We start from the raw sequence: 20659 nt of genomic DNA, 5'->3' as shown, positions 1-20659 counted from the left end.
TATGATGAGGTAAAGAGAGAGTATAAATAGTTTAAGTAAAAATATATGGATGCACTTGTGTTGATTATTGCACAAGAGAACTGAGGAGAGGTGATGCACGTGTTTGTGTTTTTTTTGTATGTACGTGTGTTTGTGTGCGTGTACATGTGTTTGCACAGTCTATGGTTTGCACGCGTGTTTGTAGTGTGCTTGTGTACGTGTACTTGTGTTTTTATGTACGTGTATTTTTTATTTTTGTGTACGTGTATGTGTGTGTGCACTTGTGTTTGTGTGCGTGTTGTACTTGTTTGTGTGTAAGTGTATTGTTTTTGTTTGTGTGTACGTGTATTGTTTTTTATTTTTGCGTGTGTTCGTGTACATCTATTGTGTGCTTGTGTGTGTTTTTCTGATCTTGCCTTGTTTGACTGATTGTTATTTATGTATGTACATTTTGTAACTGTATGAATTGTTGGATTGCTTTTATTTATGAAAAACGTTGTAACTTGGTGTTTAAATGAAGTTTTACCTCTGAATTTCCCTCGGGATCAATAAAGTATCTATCTATCTCTATCTCTCCGGCGATAAACAGTGTGTAATTAATTTAAGTATAAATCTAAATTCTACGTTCACAAAATTTAAATTTGTGTAAGAATTTACCTTGATGTTTTTAAAGATGATATAACTCCAGACAGTCTCCAGACCTCCGATTAAAAGTGCTTTCATAAAACTTTAATATTTTACCCAATTAAATCACTTCTGTATTTATTTATTTATTTCGCTGGATTAAATGTGATTAATTTACAGTAGTTACCCTGTCCTTCCTGTAGGTGGCGCCGACACCATCACTGCAGCACCAAAGAAGAAGAAACATGTTTCCGGTTCTTTCGCTCATTTTTCATGCAGCATGGCGGCCAGGAGGCTGAAACGCGTGGCCGCCTCGCAGCCTGGTTTTCTGGATTTAAAGTCTTCTTCAGACTCCGCCAGCTCGACCAGCGGACGGAGAAAACGAGTTAACAAGAACAAGAAGAAGAACTGGCACAAACACAGCGACGTCAATGACGTCGAGGAGTTTTTAGAGGACGTTAGACACCAGGAGAGGACCACAGGGTGAGGGTTTTATTTGTAATTTAAAGGGATGGACAATCTCTGTGATACTCTTATTATTCATCATAAAAATATTTAACATCTGAGAAAATATCTGATTCAAGACGTGTAAACGAAATAACGACGTGTTAATGTTTTCTACTTTCTAAAACATTTAATAAGTCTCATAAGAGGACAAATTATCCGCCAACACACACTAATGAAATAAACACTGTATAAATGTTTATGTTAAAAGAAAAAATCAGTTTTTTTGGGGCGGGTTACAGCTTTGTTTATTTTGGACCGATATATGGGCTGATATATTTCAGAGATCTGTAGAGAGAGAAGAACATTTGAGTTGATTCTTGGGGTCTCTCTGTCCGATATCAGCCAGAAAACAAATATAGGATTTTGTCAGAGAGCGTCTTAAATCCTAGATAAGCAAAGACAATTTAACTTTAAAAGTATATATCTTTTTTTTTTTTTCGGTTAAAATGTATGTAACCTATTGGTTAAAAATAAATAGATCAGTTTTTCTCGTACTTGCTGTTGCTGACCGTTGTTCTCAGTTTGAGTAACATCACTTGATCTGGCCTTTGTTCACGTTCAACACTCTAAAATAAGAATTAAATATCTGTGTAATTTGCGCTGAAATCGGATCGATATCGGCCAGTTCTCAAGGCTCAGATATCGGTACATCGGGACATCCCTAGTTGATGCCTCTAAAGCAGATATCAAAGATCTGGATGTGGACGTATCGGCAGGATGAATGTTGTTTATTTGTAGAAACTTCTCACAGTTCAGTCTGAACATCTGCAAAGAGCAGAGACCTTTCTTGATCAGCTCCATCAGTCCGATAAATAAATGACGTCTATCAGATATGATGCAGACACAGAGGTTTCCTCAAGTCGTTGATCGTCGTTTGACATGTAACACGCCGACTGGTTTGAGCTCTAAATAAACTTGTGTGTTTTAGGGGTCTGCTGTCTGAGAAACCGGACGACAGTTTGTTCTTTTTGGATCTTGGCCAACCGAAGAAAGCCGAACAGAAAGGTAAGTCGCCCTGTGCTTGAACAGTCACATGTGAGCGATGTTTAAAATGTGTGTGAATAAAATCATAGCACAGACAAATGAGCTCCATGAGGGGTTACAGACTCGTGGAAGTAAACGTGACGCTTCATGCTGAATGTCTTTCTTCTCTTCTGGGATGCAGCCGCGCCTCTCGAGGGGAAGACGAGGAGAGGGAGAGCGTCACGTCCTCTGAGGATAGACCTCATCCTGCAGCATGACTCACTTGTTCCACCACCTAAAGAGTCAGTATACGTGTTGCGTCTTTACGTTTGTGCTTGTCTTCAGTCACCTCTCAGATGTTCACGCTCAAAGGTTCGGTGTACTTCAGCGTCACGTGAACCGATGTGTCGACTGTCAGCAGACATCAAGCGCGTCAAGATGCAGCGTGACTCTCTGTAATGCGTGCCCGATGGACGATGCATCTAAATGCTAAAATGCGAATGCCCGCTGCGTTAAGGGGGTCACGTAAGCACACGCAGCGCTGCGCTTCCCCTGCAGCCTCGGCTGAACCGTCTCACCTCTCGTACTAACTTCAGTAACTTCTGATAGTGGCGTTTGTATAACAACCCTATGTCCTCTATGCTTGTGTATATTTTTTAAAATGTCTTTATGTGGATACGTCTGTTGACGAGCGTGTTCGTCCCGTGATGATCTCATCCTTGCGCTCCCAGTATTTCCTTCACGGGGAATGTGAAGAAAACACAGAGGAGCTCAGGAGGCCGTCGAGTGGACGCCGTCCTGAGATCTGAGGAGATGCTGCTCACACCGTGGCGTCGCTGTATCTAGTATTTCTGGTCCTTGTTGTTAAATCTGATGCCTCTTGTGTCCTCTAACAACCTTCCCTTTCCTCCACAGTGTGCTGGCCTTTCAACAACCCAACGCCAAGAAGCTCCGCCGTATCGCCCAGAAGGCCGAGCAGCTGGCAGCCAAAGGCGTGGTGCCGCGGACGCAGAAACGGCTGCTGAACAGACGGCCGGTGAAAAAGACGGCCAAGAAGGCAGTGACGGAAGCCAACAACAACCCAGACAGAGAGTACTACGACATGTGGGGACAAGAGAGTGAGTGCGTCTGTGTTCTAGATCTATCTAAAATCTATCTTAAAAAAACTTGAATTTCCCTCGGGATCAATAAAGTATCTATCTATCGTGTTGTCCTCGATCCCGTGATGATCCCATCCTTGCGCTCCCAGTATTTCCTTCACGGGGAATGTGAAGATCAACCTGGAGCTCGGACCACTGTTGTGTGAACAGTGGTCTGGGATCTGAGGATAAACGTGAAGAAGGTTAACTCAAAGATGAAACACTGTGGAAGACCCAAGCATGACTCACATTTAAAAACATGTGAACATGGATGTTTTTGTGTCTCTCTTTTCAATGTAGCTACAGACCCAGCTGACCCCTGGTACCTCCAACAGACGGGCAAGAGTCGAGTCAAGGTAAGAGTCGACGTCTTCAGTGAGAGTCCGAACAAACATGCTTCAGCAGATTTCATGATGTTGAGTCGAGGAGAAGGGGTTTGGAGACTTAACTGTCCTCGGTTCATCCTGAGTCCTGGACCAGCCGTTGTCTCCAGACTCTCCTCACACACACCCCACCTCGACTCCTTGAAACGCACGCCACGGTTGTTTTTGTTTGTCTCACGTGTCCTCACTTCTGTTGTGTCAGCGCCCAGAGAAGTTGAATAAGAAGCCGTCGGTGCTTCCTGCGGTGGAGGTCATCGCTCCTGGAGGATCGTACAACCCGGACTTCTTCTCCCATCAGGTGAGTCTGACTCATCGAACGCTCCATCTTGAAGCTCATTTAACTCCTGTGTGACTTTTAGACACACACACACACACACACACACACACACACGCACACACACACACACACATCCACCTACCTCTGGAGATATTTGTAATGTTCACCGTCTGTAGTTTTCCGTACATTTGACTCGGCCTGTAGCTGCACAGGCAGGTTGTCAAACTGGACCGTGAGACCCGATCAGGCTCTTTGAACCCACTTAGACCTGATGAGACACGGCCGTGCTTCTAACTTTTAAGGCATCTGTGACTGTTTTTTAAAGGCAATGACATGAAGGGCTAAATGCAATCTGAATTTTTCAAGACCTCTTCCCCCCCCTCCCTCATTCTGTGAACGTAGTCCCTGCTGCAGGAGGCCCACGACGTGGAGGTCAAGAAGAAGAAGGAGGAAGACAAAATAGAGCGACAGCTGGCTGTCAACAGAGAAGACACGGCGACAGAGGTGCGCACGATTCTTCCAGCTCATCCATCGACTTGGATTTAGTTTGAATGTTTTTGAAGTTGAATCTTGTTTGTTTTTTGTTTTGAAGGAAACGATTTTAAGAGAGCAGGTGGAAGGTTTGGTAGAAGAAGAAGAGAACGAAGAGGCAGCGGCTCCTAACGACGGTGAGGGGGAAGTGATGGTGGGAGGAATCACGCGGTCGGACAAAAAGACGGAGAGACAAAGGAAGAAAGAGAGGGTGGAAAAAATCAGGGTACGCATCTTCGCCTTTAAAACCAGACTCATTTCTAGAAAACATTCATCAGGGAGGTGCGGGCTGTTTGAGCTGATGCGGTGACCACAACCGATGAAAATAAAACGTTTGAGTTTTTAATCCTAATCACTGCTCCTCCTCCTCCAGGAGCAGCGGCGGCTGGCTGGCAGACGCCACATGGACCAGCGGCAGCAGCTCTTCCAGCTTCGCTCCATAAAGGCGTCCATCAAGCAGCAGGACCAGAAGACGAAGACCAAACAGACGCAGCGCAAGGCTAACCAGGAGGCTGAGAAAGCTCAGCCCCGACGCCTGGGCAAACTCAAGTACGCGCTCCTCGCACCTGCTGCCTTTTTCTTTCTTCTTATGAAGCTTCAGAAATCAACAAGCAGAGCTAAAAAAAAAAAAAACGTTAAATGTTTCCACTCCGCACTGAAATGAAACTCAACTGATGTTAATGTCTCATGAAGCCGCAATGTCCTCTAACTACCACTAGAGGTCACTGCTTCCTCAGTTGACCATGACCAGCTGCATATTTGTTTTAAGCAAGAACAGTCAATTCAATTTTAAACTTTATTCGTCCCCAGGGAGCAATTCAAAGGCACACAGAGCAGCAAATGATCGATACTTAAATTAGTCACAGAAAATAAAGTGTTGATAAAAAGTAAAGTTTAAAAAAATTTAAAAACAAAATCTACATAAAAAAAATTACAAAGTTAAATATATCAAAAGAGAGTGGAGGTCTAATTACACTAAAGATGTAAACAAATCTATACAGTAATGAACAGATGTAAACTATTGTGCAGTAAATATAAATATATTTATTATCTTTAACATTCAGTATTTGTCCTCTGAAGAAGTTAAGCAGAGAATAAACGGCCTCAGTTAATAACTAGGAGTGGGTACAAGTACTCGAGTACTCGCCACTGACTCCATTATTCGAGTTATAATTTGTAACTCGTGCACCTGTGCGAGCGCTGCTTTTGGCTCATACAGCGTCACTCTTGTGACCCAGCTATTTGTTTTCGCCTCACTGAATGTACTAACGAGGAAAATAATGAACAGGATCTATGCGTGCTGCCCGGCTTCAGTACACACGAGCCAGATGTCAACAAAAAGAACAGGCAGCTACGGCAACTCTCAAGGGACAAATTAGACGGAAAGCAAAAGCACAATAAATACAGAAGTGTCTGCGGCATGTCGGTGAAGAAGAGTGATGATGAAATGAATGTTCAGTGCAAGGTTTGTGGCGTTAACGTTGCATAACCACAGCAGAGACCGAAACAGGCATGTCACGTCATTAGCTAGCCCTGTTAGCATCTTCCCGTTAGCCTGCTAATAACCAAAACAGTAACTGTCATTTTACAGGCATTTAATCTGCGAGTACTTGAGTACAGAGATCATGATTACTAACGGTGACGTGGCGCTCATCTTGCATGTTTAGTTAGAAAGCGTGCAAGCCAATAAGTGGCGTAGGAGAGCGGGTCTTCCCTTCAGCACCAGAGAGGTTTAGAAGTGCCCTCCATGGACAGACCCACTTTAACATGCAGATGCTTATTTGCAGGTTTCAGTCTCCGGACCTGGAGGTCAAGCTGAGTGACGAGCTGGCCGGCTCCCTGCGACAACTCAAGGTACCTTCACCCGCCGATGTAAACGCTGAGCGTGCTGATCCTCTTTGAGGCTTTTAAAGGGCGCTCTCGAGTCTTTATCTGTAATGAGTTCTGCTTCATTAAGTGAGGCGATTCTCTTCAGCACTTGGTATTGTCTGACTCTAAGCTTCATCCTTTTGTTTAACGCTGTGACGGCCCTCTTTTCCCCCCCGCAGGGATCGTTCCTCTTTAATTTAAACTATCTGCACTGCTCTCTCATCTGGCTCCGTTATGTCTCTGAATGAGGCTTAAATCAGGCTCTGGGGTGTGAAGGGTCTAACTGGGTTTCTCACACGCTTGTACTTCTGTCACTCTGCAGCCAGAGGGCAGCGTCCTCAAGGACCGCTTCAAGAGTCTGCAGAAGAGGAATCTGGTCGAGCCGAGGGAAAGAGCCAAGTAAGAACCCGATCCTCTTACGTAACTCCTCATCGTAGACTCAAAGACGGAGACTTGTGATTGTAACGTGTGCTGCTCCCTGTGTCTTAGGTTCAAGAGGAGACTCAAGGTCAAGTACGTGGAGAAACGGGCTTTCAGAGAGATCACATAGAGCCGAGCAGCTGGACGCACGAGACTGGACAGAATATAAAGCCACGACCCGACGTCATGGATCTGTGTACATACAAGTTAAAAAAAACAAAACAATAACTGATGAATAAATGTTTGTAATTCCATCACTGGTCGTTCATTGTCTGCTGGTCCTTCGGCTGCCTTTCAATCAAACACGTAAACTTTGTGATATATTCTACGTTTCGTGGAAATGCGTCAAACTTTAAAACCGGTTTTATTGACCAGCTTCACGCTTCCTCCCTTACACACGAGGAACTCGACTCGACCCTCAGACATCAACGATAAACACAAAGGAAGCACAGATGAGGCTAAATGAGACGGCGTAGTTTTATTATAGGTTGGCTGTGGGTTGGCTGAGTCCTTCCAACCGGAGGGTCATGGGTTTGACCCCCGAACCCGCAACCTCTTAACATTATGGACGCAGAAAGGAATTAGCGTCCTGCCCACTTTCTTCTTGTCTCGGTAAGCCTTGGAGTAGATGACTCCATGGTGGGTTTTTCTACTTTCAAGTCTACGAAACCGGAGGATGTTCATCTTGCATGTAACAGCTCCTTTAAGAGTAAAGTCGATAATGACTCGGGGTGTAGAGGAACACCTGCATGAATCCATCTTTGTCCTAATAACTAACGGCTCTTAGAAATTAAGCTCTGGCAACCAACACACCAAAAGCTTCAGAGCTGTAGTAACAGAAATGAACATTTTAAAATACTGATGAGTCCTGTGTTATTTTGTCCCTTCGGGCTCCCGTAGATCGTGGTCCTCAGTGTCTCCCTGTAGTCTCAGTGATGTGAAAGACTGCTGCATCTTTGAATGTCTCGTTTCACTTTAACAAACTCTCGGACAGCTCGGCTGACCGGAAAATATCGACTCAGAGGTCGGTCGCCGTTGGAGTTCATCGTTGTCATCGTAGACTTCAGAATAAAAGCCTAATCAGTTTTATTTTGAATGTGCATGGATTTTCAATGTAGGATTTATCGCCATTACAGAAAATTTGCAAATAATTAGGGTGGAAGAAGTTAATTGTTTGGCAGTATTGGTTATAATCAATAGACATTAAATGACATCCTTAAAAGTAGACTGCTTTATTTTAGTTACATTATAAAGAATAAGGGGTCGAGTGGTGCTCTGCCTCACGTTAAATAACAGTCAGAAGGGCTTGAGGAAGTTAGCATGTGATAATTGATTCCAATCCTTTGGCTTAAAACCATAATTGCCTTCAGTCTCCTGCTGGTGTGCACGAGGGCAAACAAACGCACACACACACACACACACACTGCATCTTCAGGGCCTTGGTGGCTGCAGCTATAGGCCCAAAGCTTCTTATCCGTTAATCGGTGCGAAAATGTAATCTTCTACCTTCCGAGTCCACAGAAGCCCCCCCCCCCTCCTCCACGTAGCCGGCTGAATCAGTTGATCTCCCTCCCCATCCTGATAGGAAGAGTGGAGCGAGCCCTGGACGACCTCCCATTGGAGCAGCTTATCAACGTTTTCATGGCGATTACCTGCTGATAAATTAACCAGACCGCAGACTCATAAAGCTCCTGTTTGTCCCAAAGGAACCTCATTCATCACTTTTCTACTTAGAGGAATTAGGAGGCAAACTGGATGGTGAGGTCACATTGTCTCCTCCTCTTCAACTTTAAATAAGTGTCAGAGCTCCTCTTCATCATGTGTGTGAAGTGTGTTGTTGTAAATCCACTCTGATCCTGTATTTGATCATGTCTATAAACCCCTCTATTTCAGCCCTGCTCAGAACAGGCTGTTTCTGTGTCTGTGGCTTTAAATATGTAAATGAGCTGTGTCTGACCACGCCCCCTCTCTGGAAGGGCTCGGGTGTACTCGCTGCTTTCTGGCTCCATGTCTTATTGTTTACGGTGAGAAGGCAGACTCAGAGGGCAGAACAAACACCTAGCTGTGGGAGTGTCACCCACCTGGGGGAGGGGCTACTGCCCTTTGTGATGTCATGAAGGGAACATCTCCAAACGGCCTGTTTGAGCACACATTTTCTGAAAAGTGGAGCAGGCAGAAGACGGAGAGGATGGACTTTTCTCATCAATGGGGGGTTTGTAGACCGAGTAGGGACTTCTGCAGCCAGCCTCTAGTGGACACTCGATGAACTGCAGGTGTTCGCACATAAACATCTTTCATATGATTTCTCATTATTGCGTATCTCGTATCTCCAGCTGTAAGGTGCATACAGTTTATAGAAAGACAGGAGCCCCGTGTGTCCTCTGGAGATCTTAACCTTGGAGGAGGTCAATATATAACTTAGTTGCACAACAATTTACCTCAAACTATACATTTTAATTTCATTGCAGCCCTAGATAAAATCAGCAGAGTAAGTTAGTAGGTATTTCAAATGCAACACGTCTCTTTGAAAGGTCAATGGGGGGGGGGGGATCTGGTGTTTCTTGTAAGTATGCCAGACGGAGGATTGCGGCCAGGATGTTTGTATTTTTGTCCCTTTAGCTGTACTCTCTTCACGTGTGAGACGGTGCTGTCAGATTGTCCTGGCACAGGCTGGTGGCGGATTAGGTATGGGCAGTCACTCATTACCTCCTTAGTAGATTACTACTCCTCCGGTCCGGTGATACGGGCAGCGACAGGGGAAGCCACTAAAACACTTTGCTGCTGTGCACGGAGATGCTGCCTGTGCTTGTCTATGAGTGTCTAAATGAATAATGTTGAGTGACTCCTCGCTTGTTTGCTGCAAAGTGACATGCAATCGCACGGCAGCTGATTGTCCCTGTGCCTTGCTCACCTCTTTTCATGTATCAGGCACATAGACACTTTGTATGGACACACATCCCCACACTGAGGTCTGTGCTGCAGCCCAGTTTAGCTCCCATCCCAACATGCTCCCCCTGAAAGGTAAATGATGTACAGTCGTTTTAAAACGGAGATACCTGAAGTAAGCAGCATGTCAGCCGCCACGGTCTAAATTAAATTATAGCCGTTGTCCCGCCTCTTCAGATCTTATGTAACCAAAGTCATGTCCATGAACCCATGAGCCTGAACTCTCCGCTCTATAAAACCCGGGGTTAACATCCTTACTCGCTCTTTTTCTGTGAAGGCCTCAAGAGCTGATGAGAGCCAAAGACGGCTATACCGCTAACAGTGCTTATAGAGCGATTTGTTCAGAAGTGGTGTCAAGGAGCAGAAGGGTCTGAAGCCCCCTTTCACACACGCACTGCACTCGAAACAATCTCCAGAAATGATCAGTGTGGGCTGCATCTGAGAATGCAAACAGCTGAATACCTTGTGCAGAAGTGTTTTAAAATACAAGTTCTAGACGATACAAAAAATCAAGCATGCAAGACTAGGACAGTTAATACTGAGCATGTACCGTGTTCATGCTGTTGTGTGAATGGTGAGGGTTTGAGTAGTGCTTAGTGATTTAAAAGTCAGGGTATCACTGTCTTTTATATGGGTGCAGGGAGGTCCTGGCTGAGGAGGTTGTTTTTGTTCATGGTCGACTCGGGTTGCAAAGTTCTTGTCGAAGTCTGACTTTATCCAGATCGAGTTTAAAATCAAGTTAAATATCTGAATAATTTATTCCTTTTGACACGCAGGATTGTTTTAGATACTTAAAGAAATGTTTCTTCAGTTGTTCTGAGTGATTCTGACCACACACGTTAGTTCCCAGTGGAGAGAAACCCTTCAGTTGTCGAGCAGGGCTGACCCAGAATCAGACCCATAATCTGAACATGCCCAGGACCAACTCCCTGTCCCTGTTCTGGATTACCTGATCTAAAGAGGGGGCACAGATTAAGACCCTGGGAGTGGAAGATGGGGTTTCAGGAAGCAAGATTATAGGTAGAAAAAGTGCAGTGGAAGTGACGGATGAAGCCGCAGAGTCTCCTGTACAACGCAACGTTTTCATTTACACCAATGCTTCAGATAGTTCTCCTCACAGTTTAATTACGAGCAAGCTGATTGCACCAGTCGCTTATGACCATGCGCTGGTCACAGGATGTAAACGTCCCCAGCATGCAAGCAAACTATCCAATGATATAGAGGGGACGTACTGGTTAGCATAGACGTCCCATTTAGCACATAAAGCAACATAGCCATCACAATAGAAAGGAACACGACGTCCCTGTGCTGCTTTGGTTATGCATTAAGAGGGTTAACTAACGTGACGTAACTTTTAGTCTCAGGTGAGGTCGAAGTTTGGGTGACATTTTTGATGACTCATCAGTTTTGATCGTGTCTCCACAATATTCTCGTCACTGACTTCCGTCTGACATTTAGTGCTCATCAGGAAGCATGCAGACACAGTATCGGCCTGACACTTTGATATATCGACACAGGACACAAAGGGTCTGCAGAGTCTCATGCACGATGACTGATAGCTTTATAAAGTCAAGTTAAGGCGACAAATATTTGCTGGAAAGTTTGGCAGAAAAAAGTACAATGACGTGGAAGTTTTACGGGAACTGGCAGGAAGAGCGCAGGGTGAGGTTGAGGTATATAATTCAGCCTGTTGCGTTCATGCGTGCAGCTTTCCCTCGACACAATGTGGGGAAGTTTGTAGGAGTTTTTGTGCATGTGTGAAAGCTCCAAAACAAATGTTAAATGGACTGTTATTGCACTTCTATACCGCATGTCACACTGACACATTCACACGCTGATGGATGAGGCTGCGACGTAAAGTGACCACCAAAAGTTACTAATTATACACATTCACATGCCACAGACGAAGCAGCTTGGGGTTAAGTGTTTCACTAAAGGACACATCGGACATGTTGCTGCAAGAGCTGGGGATCAAACCCCCGACAACCAACTCAAACGAAGGTGATTCAGATTAGCTGTCTGTAAATGTTGATTTTTAAAATCGATGTTCAAACACTCAAATAATAAATAATAGTAACAGGTGCCATCATGACCTTCTCATTCGCTGCTGTAAAAAAGTCTGCCATGATTACATTGTGTGTATGTGTGTGTGTGTGTGTGTGTGTGTGTGAGTGTGTGTGTGTGTGTGTGTGTGTGTGTGTGTGTGAGTGTGAGTGTGAGAGAGTGTATGTGAGCACATCCTCTGCAAATTACTCATGATGACTGTCACTAATTTAATTTCCCTGTCACACACACATTATATGCATAGCCTCAGTATGGCTCTGCCCCTCCTTCCTCACGTTTGGTGTGTGTGTGTGTGTGTGTGTGTGTGTGTGTGTGTGTGTGTGTGTTCAGCGTGCATTAGTGTGTATCTCCACAAACAGATGAGAACATACTGTAGATGGAAGACAAAATCATGATGAGATGATTTGTGTGTTATTTGAGGCAGTAAAAAATGAAGAGGAGGAGGAAGAGGAGGGATAAACACAGCAATGGCGAGTGAGTGAGTGAGAGAGAGAGAGAGAGAGAGAGAGAGAGAGGGAGGGGTCAGGGGGAGGAACACGGAGATGATTCCTCGCTCTAATCCTGTAGACACACGCGCCTGGTCTGGCTGCCCACTGGCTCAGAGAGAGAGAGAGAGAGAGAGAGAGAGAGAGACAGAGAAAGAGAGAGAGAGAGAGAGAGGAGGGAGGGAGAGAGAGAGACGGAGGCAGGTGGAGGGCAGAAGCAGCGAGAGGAAAGGAAAAAACAAGATGAAGAGAAGAAAGGATCGCTGCCCCTCTTAAACTACGCTGAGAGAAACACGGAGAAAGAGAGAGCTAGGCAGTGAGGAGGAGGAAGAGGAGGAGGAGGAGGACTTGAGAAACCAGCGACGGTTTGGAGCACAGGGAAGGAGACGGAGCAGGAGGAGGAGAGAGCGATGCTTCAGTCCAGCGCTGCGTGATCCGAACCAGGAGAAGAAGGCAAGGAGCAACAGAGGAGGGAACAAGCTTGAAGAGAGGACAGAAGAGAGAATGGAGGAGTGCACAACGAGCGCACACACAGATCCCTGGTTACTCCGGCTCACATGAGTGCACGGACTTGAACCCCCCCTCCTCCTACCCCCCCTCAGAGTTACTACAAGATGCTGTCAAAGAACAAGCGTGTGAGGGCGGAGTGTTAGAGTGTGAGTGATGGGTGCCTGTTTGCACAAACCACCATTGCTACCTGAAACTCAGTAGAAGTAGATGAGCGCTGGTGTCCCCAGGTGCGCGCGTGTGTGTGTGTGCGTTTGAACATCTGACTGAGCAGCTGGGCTGAACAGGGTCATATGCAGCCAGAGGTGAGAAAGGGAAGTTGACACGTTCACCTGAGCACGTGCATAGACGGAGAATTAAACACACACTCACATGAGAATGTGTGTGTGTGTGCAGCGAGCCGATAGACGAGGGTGAGTCCAAGCCTCTCAGGAGCAGATCCAAGCTGGGTTTTTATTTTGGGATTGTGTGAAAAAGAAAGGAGACGGTGATCAATGAGGTGCCACTGAGCTGCTTGCTTGCTCTTTACGCCTGAGAAGCCACCTGAAGCACAGTCTACCTCATCTCTACGCAACAAGTGGACTTAAAGACTCTGGTGCACTGCCGACTTGGAAGCCCACTTGAATTGGGGTCCACTCTGATTTTCTGTACCCGGTGGATGCATCCAAACTCCAACCATGGGAGAATGGACCATCCTGGAGCGCCTCCTAGAGGCCGCCGTGCAGCAGCACTCCACTATGATTGGAAGGTGAGCTCTTGTGTTGATTGTGCTCTTCAGAATGATGCTTTTATTTTGGGAAAGTTTGGGAGTCTGAATGTCTCATCATGCCCGCTCCTGATCACCTTTTTTGTTTTATGCATGTTTCATGATTGTGTCTGTTTGTCAGAGCGTACACAACCAGGAGGGCATGTAGAATAAAGAATACCACACACATGCAAAATATAAATCCCTCCCTGCTTTCACTCAGTGATTCCTCGTCAAACGTGGCTGATGGAAGGGGATAGAGGAGGAGGGGGGGGGGGGGGGGGGGGTGGGGCTTAGCTTCTTTAATCCTGCTGAGTGACATGATGGGAGGGTTAGGGTCCAGGAGGGACTCGTTTAGTCCACACAGAGGCTTTGGACCACTGTCAATCCGGAGCTGCGTGAGGACAAATCACCTTACAGCAGTGCCTTCATTCACAACTATCTCTCCATCCTCACGTCGCCATTCTTCCTCTCTTCAAGGCTGCTTCGAGAGCGAGCCATGCAGGAGTCCCTCACATGAGCTTTCCTAATGATTGTTTTTGCTCTCTCTCTCTGTCTCTCTCTCTCTCTCTCTTTCTCTCCTCGCTCTGGTTTCTCCCTTTCTCTTTCGTTCCCTGTAAACTACGAAGTCATTCCACAACCTGAAAAAAACCCAGTGACTAACGCAGGCTCACAGAAGTTATGATTAATGCATCGCTCGGCATGTCAGGATGTCTTGTATTTCAGTTTAAATAACGCGTTCTCATCAGCCACAGGATGAGCAATAATTGATGAGCCTCTTAGCCACAGAGGCACATCAGCTCTGGATTGGTATTGGTTTTGATTTTACATCTAGTTCATGACATGTTCCTGAGTTTGGGGTTTTCTCAGGACGTGTTTTAAAAAACCCCACAGGTTCAGCACGGGTTCATTGGACTCTGCCGAGCTGAAGTGAATCCCCCTGAAGCTTCGCTGATGAGTGGCTCTCTTGCAGTGTTGGCTGAATAAATGTCACCCATTTTGTGAGGAAAGTATTTGGGGAGATATTTTTGTTTTGATGGATGACTGACTCGTCTCCCGCTGAGTGTGAAGACACAAGACGGACATGATTTGGAGCCCTTTTTCTGTCGGTTGAACAGTTAGAGTTGTTTCCTTTGGTGTTATGATGAATAATTGGTCGCCCCTCGTTCATTAGACACTCACTGAGTCGCTCATCACGCGGACTAGTCATCCAGGCTGCGAGGGACAGAAAGAGAGTAAACCAGCAACATGAAAACAACAAGAGCGATAGTGAAAAAAATCTGCAAGAGGAAGAAGCGAGCTGAAGCGACAGTCTGAGAGCGAGAGGGGGACAGACAGGAAGCATATGATGGAGGAAGAGTAAAAAAAAAAAAAGACAGGCAGAGGAGAGCGGTTATTCACAGACAAGCGAGCAGGCACATGGTCTCAGTCTGCAGGGCGTTGGGAGGAAGCCAACAGGACCGTCTCGTCACGACATGGTGCTGCATGTCATGACCTGAGCAGAGCGACCAGGACACATCCAGCGGCAAAAAAAACAAACAAAACCTCAGATCATCTTCACGCAGATTAAATCAGATGTCCAGACAGTTGAAGTGTTCAGACGGCCAAAAAGGGTTCAAAACACCCCCCCCCCCCCCCCCCCACACACACACACACACACACACACACACACTCACACCCCCCCCCAAAAAAATGTTCCATGAAGGATTTCCCACAGAGTTGGTCCTGCATCTGTTCCAAGCATTAGATTACAGAATTGCAATGCCATAGATGGACTGTTTTATTTCACAGAGCTGCAGAGAAATGACAGAAGGTGTTCATCACTTCTTTCAGACAAGACGCCATTCAGAGCTTTTTAAAGGATAATCCGGCGGTGTGGCTGTGTTTCGCTGTCGAGCGGCTTGAAGTCAAGTTGACATGTTGACGGATGTAATGATTTTATGAGCTGCATTAGAAGCTGATGTTCAAATGTAATGGTATTTTTAGTCACACATTCAGCTTAGCTCCCTCGGGGGATGTCAGTGTCACTCACTTGTTCAAACACTTTGGTCCTGAAATAGCTCAACAGTGCAAACATCAGCCATCAGACTTCATTATTACCTCAGGGACTTCGGCTGGTAGTAGACCCAGAACATGTTGGAGACCCCCCCCCCCGGTTCTCTGATTCAAGAACTTGAAGTGAAACGTCTTGACTGTTTGATTCATCGACATAAAGTTTGAAGAAGATTCATTATAAACTGAAGAAGACCTTTGAAACTCTGAAGCTGCTCATTATGTCTTCTGTTCACACGTGTGTTCCTCTCCGCTCGCTCCTCAGTGGATATTGTACATTTTGTGAACTTCATAAGCTGCCATCATTGCTTCAGACTTCATCTGCTTTTTCCTCATCGCTCTGCGTCCAAACCACATAAAGATCCACCAGGTATCTCTGTTGATTCTGTAAATCATGAAAATCTAAATGAATCGGCTTTTGTCAGACTGTGAGGTGTCGCGGCGTTTTGACGTCAGAATCGTTATCCTGAGAAGCTACGGCTTGTTGATGTTTCTTCAAATCAACTCTGAGCCTTCAGCCGACGGAGCCGCGAGCAGGACTGCAGGCACTGTGTCGTGTTGTCGATGCAAAACCATCGAATTAAAACCGTTTAGAAATTGACTGACTGAATAATTGTGCGACTGATGGAGCGCTTGCAGGCCGTTGTTATTTATTGGCTGTTTGCCGTCTTCACTTCAAATTCTCCGTCAAAAGGGATATTTTTGCTTCTCACGTTAAAAGTTACAAGATAACAGGGAGGATGTGAAAAGCTATTGTTTAATGATGGATCACATGCAGTTCAATGACGTTATTGATGATGATCTGAGAAGAGTCTGTCATCCGTTCGCAGCGCTGCTTTCCGTCTGACATCTCGCACGTTCCCTCAGTGCAGAGCCGTCTCTGCATCAGGCTTTTCTACGGCTCAGCGCTGTCTAATCTGGGACATCACTGCTGACACGAATTTTTATAAACCCTCAATCCTAAAGCCTATTGGTCAGTGCGCTGCCTGGTCATGCACCTGATTGGTCGGTGCAGGTGCCTCTCTGCTGGAGAAAGCCTTGGCGAGGTTTCTGGCCCTGAGGCGATGCCAGCGTGTTTTCTCAGGAGCCCATCATGACAACAGCCTGCAGGCCCGAGTCCACTCGTCATATATGAGTCACACACACACACATTAGTGGGAATCTAACACTCGTTTGTGTAAGATTACAAACAGCCTGAGAGATTCCCTTCTACGGTCAGGATCTGTGTGTAAGCAGAAATGCTCAGACTGCGAGGAAGCAGAGAGCTTGGATGGGTTTCGGTTCTGTTTGTGTGCAAGGGTTTGTTTACGTTTTCACCCGATGCTACTTGTGATTACATCCGACTGATCTATGGGATGAGGGGGGGGTCGGGGGAGTAAATCGACTTCCTGTAGACTGTGTTACAGAGCGTGGGACCCCGGTGTCTGCTCGCACGGAGCTCATGATGAAGCACCCTTTACCTAAACACTGTCAACACATCTCTCATGCTGGCTCTTACGGCGCCCTCCCGTAGGCTCCAGTCCCATTCCTCAGCCGCGAAAAAAAGAAAAAAGAAAAAGCCTGCTTAACATGCAGATGAATCCTCCCAGCACCCTGATATTGATCTCCAATAATGGAATAGGAAGCAGAGCTTGAAAGAAGACTGGGGACTTAATGAAACAGTCTTTAAGGCCTGTCCATTTTCAATATGGATGCACTCATTGGCTGCAGAGACGAGACTGCTCAGAGAGTGATTAAGGCTGTAAATACCTTATTGACATTTTGCATGTAAAAATAAACCTCGGCAGTAATTAGCAGTCCAAATGTTCGTCCTCACCAATTGGTTAAACACCTCGAGGACGGACACACGTGAAGTGGACTCTTCAGTGAGTGTCACCAGCCATGTCTTTGAACACGCTGCATTAACCTCCTGAAATCTTCTTCCTCCATGTCTTCCTAAATGTGGCTCTACTTTAGCACGATCTCTGTTTCCTTTTAAAGCCATTAAATAATGGTTTAAAGTTTCAGCCCGTCCTGAAGTTTTCCCAGGAGTTTTTGCTTGTGTGAAATCACGATTGTGTGAACGATGCGTCTGTTCTGCGTGCAGAGCGAGGTCAGCAAACACGAACACGTGTTGGACCGTTCTGTAAATGAAAGCCTTCCAGTTGTGCTGGAAAGACGGTTACAGAAACGAGCATGATTAAAAGCACCTCAAAGCTGCAGCGAAGCGCTACAGCACGTGTGTGAAAAAGTGCGTGCAGCTCTCATTCATGAAGAGCGTCATGGAGAACGGGTTTGTGAAGGGACGGCGCCTCTGCACACGCTCACACGACTGGAGGTGATGACGAGTGCGTGTGGGAGTGCTGCTATAGAGAGGGTCGCTCAGCGTGACTCCCCTGAGTGTACTCGACTCGTGTGTGTGTGTGTGTGTGTGTGTGTGTGTGTGTGCTGCATGTGCACTCCTTCAACACAGCACCACGCTTCCACCAAGCCAAAACCAATATTTATTAGTTCGGCATGCGTGTTTGTTGACAGGTTGCAGCGCTGGCTTCAAATGACCTTTAGATCATCGTGCTTTTATGGAGCCAACTCCCGTGGAGCCTTCACCCCCCCCCCCCCCCCCCCCCCCCCCCCCACGAACATGATGGAGGATTCTGTTAGCACAGAACGGGGCTTATCCTACAAATGTGCGCTACATAAGAAAGTGAGAAGGAGGCTGTGATATTATCTCACTCTTGCCAGATTCCCCAGAGAGATTTTTTTTTCCTTTCTTAAAAGAGAAACTTACAGAAGGCATGTGGTTGCTCTCACACTTCCTCCATCCATATGTAATGACCCCCGGGATGATGTCGCCTACCATGTCAGGACCTTCTCGGCGCTATACACCGGCAGAAAGTGGTGATTAAAATGACCTCACATGTTACACGGGGAGGCTGAGAGTGAAGTAGAGCGTGTAAATCCGTCTGCATTTAAGGCATTTCTAACAAGCCTCAAAACGCGCTGATGAAACCTCGAGTAAGGAAGCGACGATCAATCAATAATTTAAGATGCAGCGTGTGTTTGTGTTCCGTGTTATTAATTATATCAGGATTGATCTAGCTGTTCTACTGGAGATGCAAACATCCTGGAAATGAAACATGCTCTGTTGCTGCTTGCAGCCTTTCATGACTGAACTACAACCAGCCTCCGCAGGGACAGTTGGAGATGCAGAGTTGTAGCTGGGGGAGCGTTGGGAGCGAAGCCGCACATTATTATGCAGCTTGTGCTCTCATTTCTTCCCGCTTACAATTCACCCTCGATCCCATTCTTGTTTTCAGCCGCTTCTTCATCCTCACAGTCACACATATGCTGAGGTCGGGGTTGACGTGTTGTCTTCATGCTGATGGATTAATCCATTAAGCTCCTGTTGCAAGTGTGTGTCCGTCAGACATTGTGTTGTTGAAGGGCTACCTGCATCCTCAGGCACTCTGTTCATGGTCTTTGCAGCAGTGCTAATGGATTAAAAAAATCAGAAAGCAACAAAAATGCTTGTCAGAAGAGAGGGGGATGAAGACAGAGGGATTAACAAGCGGAGGGGGGTCAGAGTTGAGACAGACCGGCCCTGGCAGGGTGACTCAGTAAAGCTCGTAGGTTTAGCGTTAGCACCTTGCTGGAGGATGAAGCAGGTCAGTGTTCGGATGACGCCGGGGGGTTTGTTTAACCCGGACATCACTTCACAGAGGCAACAAGCAGCAACATCTGCAGTTCCTCGAGTGTCCACTTGGGGCCGGCACTGAAAGCCGGGGCGATCCCATCAGGTCCAATAGAAGAAAAAAATCCACTGTAAACATGTTTACATACCGGTGCAATGAGCAGATATAGACTGACTGGCTCATTTTTATATCGGTCCTATCTGTATCTAACACTTCATTTGCATAAATAGGGGCGTGGCCTCTTTGACGGGCGGGCGGGGGCATTTTAGCCTCTTTGACTGTAACCCAACAGATCGAACGTTCGGATGGGAGGCAGAATTTCAAACAAGGTGACCGCCACCGTTGGGCTTTAAAAGGCCTCTACAGAAACCAAAGGCTGACGTCACTGACATGACGCCATGTGGACCCCGGGGCCACTAAAGCTCGGCTCAGACTGCAGGATAATCGGGCCGACAGTCACGGGGTCGTTCCTGACTCTGCTCGGAACCGATTGTCCTCCCAGATTATCTTGTAGCGTGAGCATTATACAGATCCAATCTTAACATCAATGATCTGAATGGAGGTCGCCGCAAATTTGATTATGAACATGTTTGATATTTTGAGGATTTAAAATCTTGACGATGACATCATGAAAGGGTCTGGCTGAAGTCGTGTGTGACCACGAGAGACGAGGGAGGACGGTAGGGGCGACCGGCGGTAATGACGGCTCTCGGACAGTCACAACCTCCCCTCCAGCTCTCAGGAAAAAAAACAACAACACAAACCCACGTTGTCCAAACTTTATGTTTTTTCCTCTCTACACAAAACAAGCTCACGTATATTACTGCCGGCGCCGTTGGGCCTGAAAATCTTAAAAAGATCCGGTAGTTTGTGATGTGAGCGCCTTTGAGATGACCTGAACTCACGATTCTTGTGCCCCGATTGTCGTGCATTTATTTTGTTTGTTGAGTTTGTGGATTTAGTCTTTGTTGCCATGGAAACCACTGATTCATCTGTCTATATTTACTGTATGTACGTTTTGGGGAAAGAAGTGCAAGCACCGATCGCAGGAAATAACCATCGAGAGCTCAGACTTTCTGCAGAAAAGTACGAGGGGTCTGGCAGGAGCTCCATAAAGTCTGTGAATATGTGGCTGTTTACGAACACACACCCCCAAAAACTTTGCAGGAGTCGCACTGCTCTACTTTTTGAACCGAGCTGTTGTCAACCAATCAAGCTGCCTTGAAGTTCAGAAGTTTTGGTTATCGAGCAGTGAAGCTTTTTCGTTGGATTAATCACAGTGGTTGTTCATCCAAAGAGAAACTGTGCTGATTACGAATCCATCCCTGTGTGTGTGTGTGTGTGTGTGTGTGTGTGTGTGTGTGTGTGTGTGTGTGTGTGTGTGTGTGTGTGTGCTGGTGCATTCAGGGACCTGTGGTTGGATCTGACAGTCGAGGATTAAAACTCACCTGCCAAGCTTTTCCTCGTGTTATCAGGAAATCAATACGCCAACTTGCG

General features: G+C 46.2%; 2 protein-coding genes across 2 annotated transcripts in view; both read left to right on the top strand.

Moving 5' to 3' along the window:
* The first annotated feature begins 838 nt into the window (after positions 1-838).
* nop53 (NOP53 ribosome biogenesis factor) lies at positions 839-6949 on the top strand. The gene is made up of 12 exons (XM_079353838.1): positions 839-1086; positions 2039-2115; positions 2276-2375; positions 2989-3191; positions 3513-3568; positions 3798-3893; positions 4275-4376; positions 4465-4629; positions 4777-4952; positions 6191-6257; positions 6595-6671; positions 6762-6949. Exons 1-12 carry the CDS (start codon positions 884-886, stop codon positions 6820-6822), a joined length of 1383 nt encoding a protein of 460 aa, XP_079209964.1. The 5' UTR covers positions 839-883; the 3' UTR covers positions 6823-6949.
* A 5336-nt stretch (positions 6950-12285) lies between these two features.
* Positions 12286-20659, top strand: part of gjd1b (gap junction protein delta 1b) — a 33210-nt gene continuing 24836 nt past the window's right edge. The window contains exon 1 of the mRNA XM_079353737.1: positions 12286-13442. Coding sequence (XP_079209863.1) covers positions 13372-13442 — 71 coding nt within the window. The 5' untranslated portion in view covers positions 12286-13371. The remainder of the gene's footprint in view (positions 13443-20659) is intronic.

Source organism: Symphodus melops, assembly GCF_947650265.1.
Source record: "Symphodus melops genome assembly, chromosome: 10".
In the NCBI taxonomy this organism is placed as follows: Eukaryota; Metazoa; Chordata; class Actinopteri; order Labriformes; family Labridae; genus Symphodus; species Symphodus melops.
The sequence above is the reverse complement of the archived record's forward strand: the minus strand, read 5'-3'. Positions and strand labels throughout refer to the sequence as shown.

Excerpts from the sequence above, each read along its gene's own strand:
- nop53 (XM_079353838.1), top strand. The coding sequence starts at position 884 with ATGGCGGCCAGGAGGCTGAAACGCGTGGCCGCCTCGCAGCCTGGTTTT. Across the intron at positions 3,569-3,797 it reads CGGGCAAGAGTCGAGTCAAG|CGCCCAGAGAAGTTGAATAA; the intron begins GTAAGAGTCGAC and ends CTGTTGTGTCAG. Across the intron at positions 3,894-4,274 it reads CGGACTTCTTCTCCCATCAG|TCCCTGCTGCAGGAGGCCCA; the intron begins GTGAGTCTGACT and ends CTGTGAACGTAG.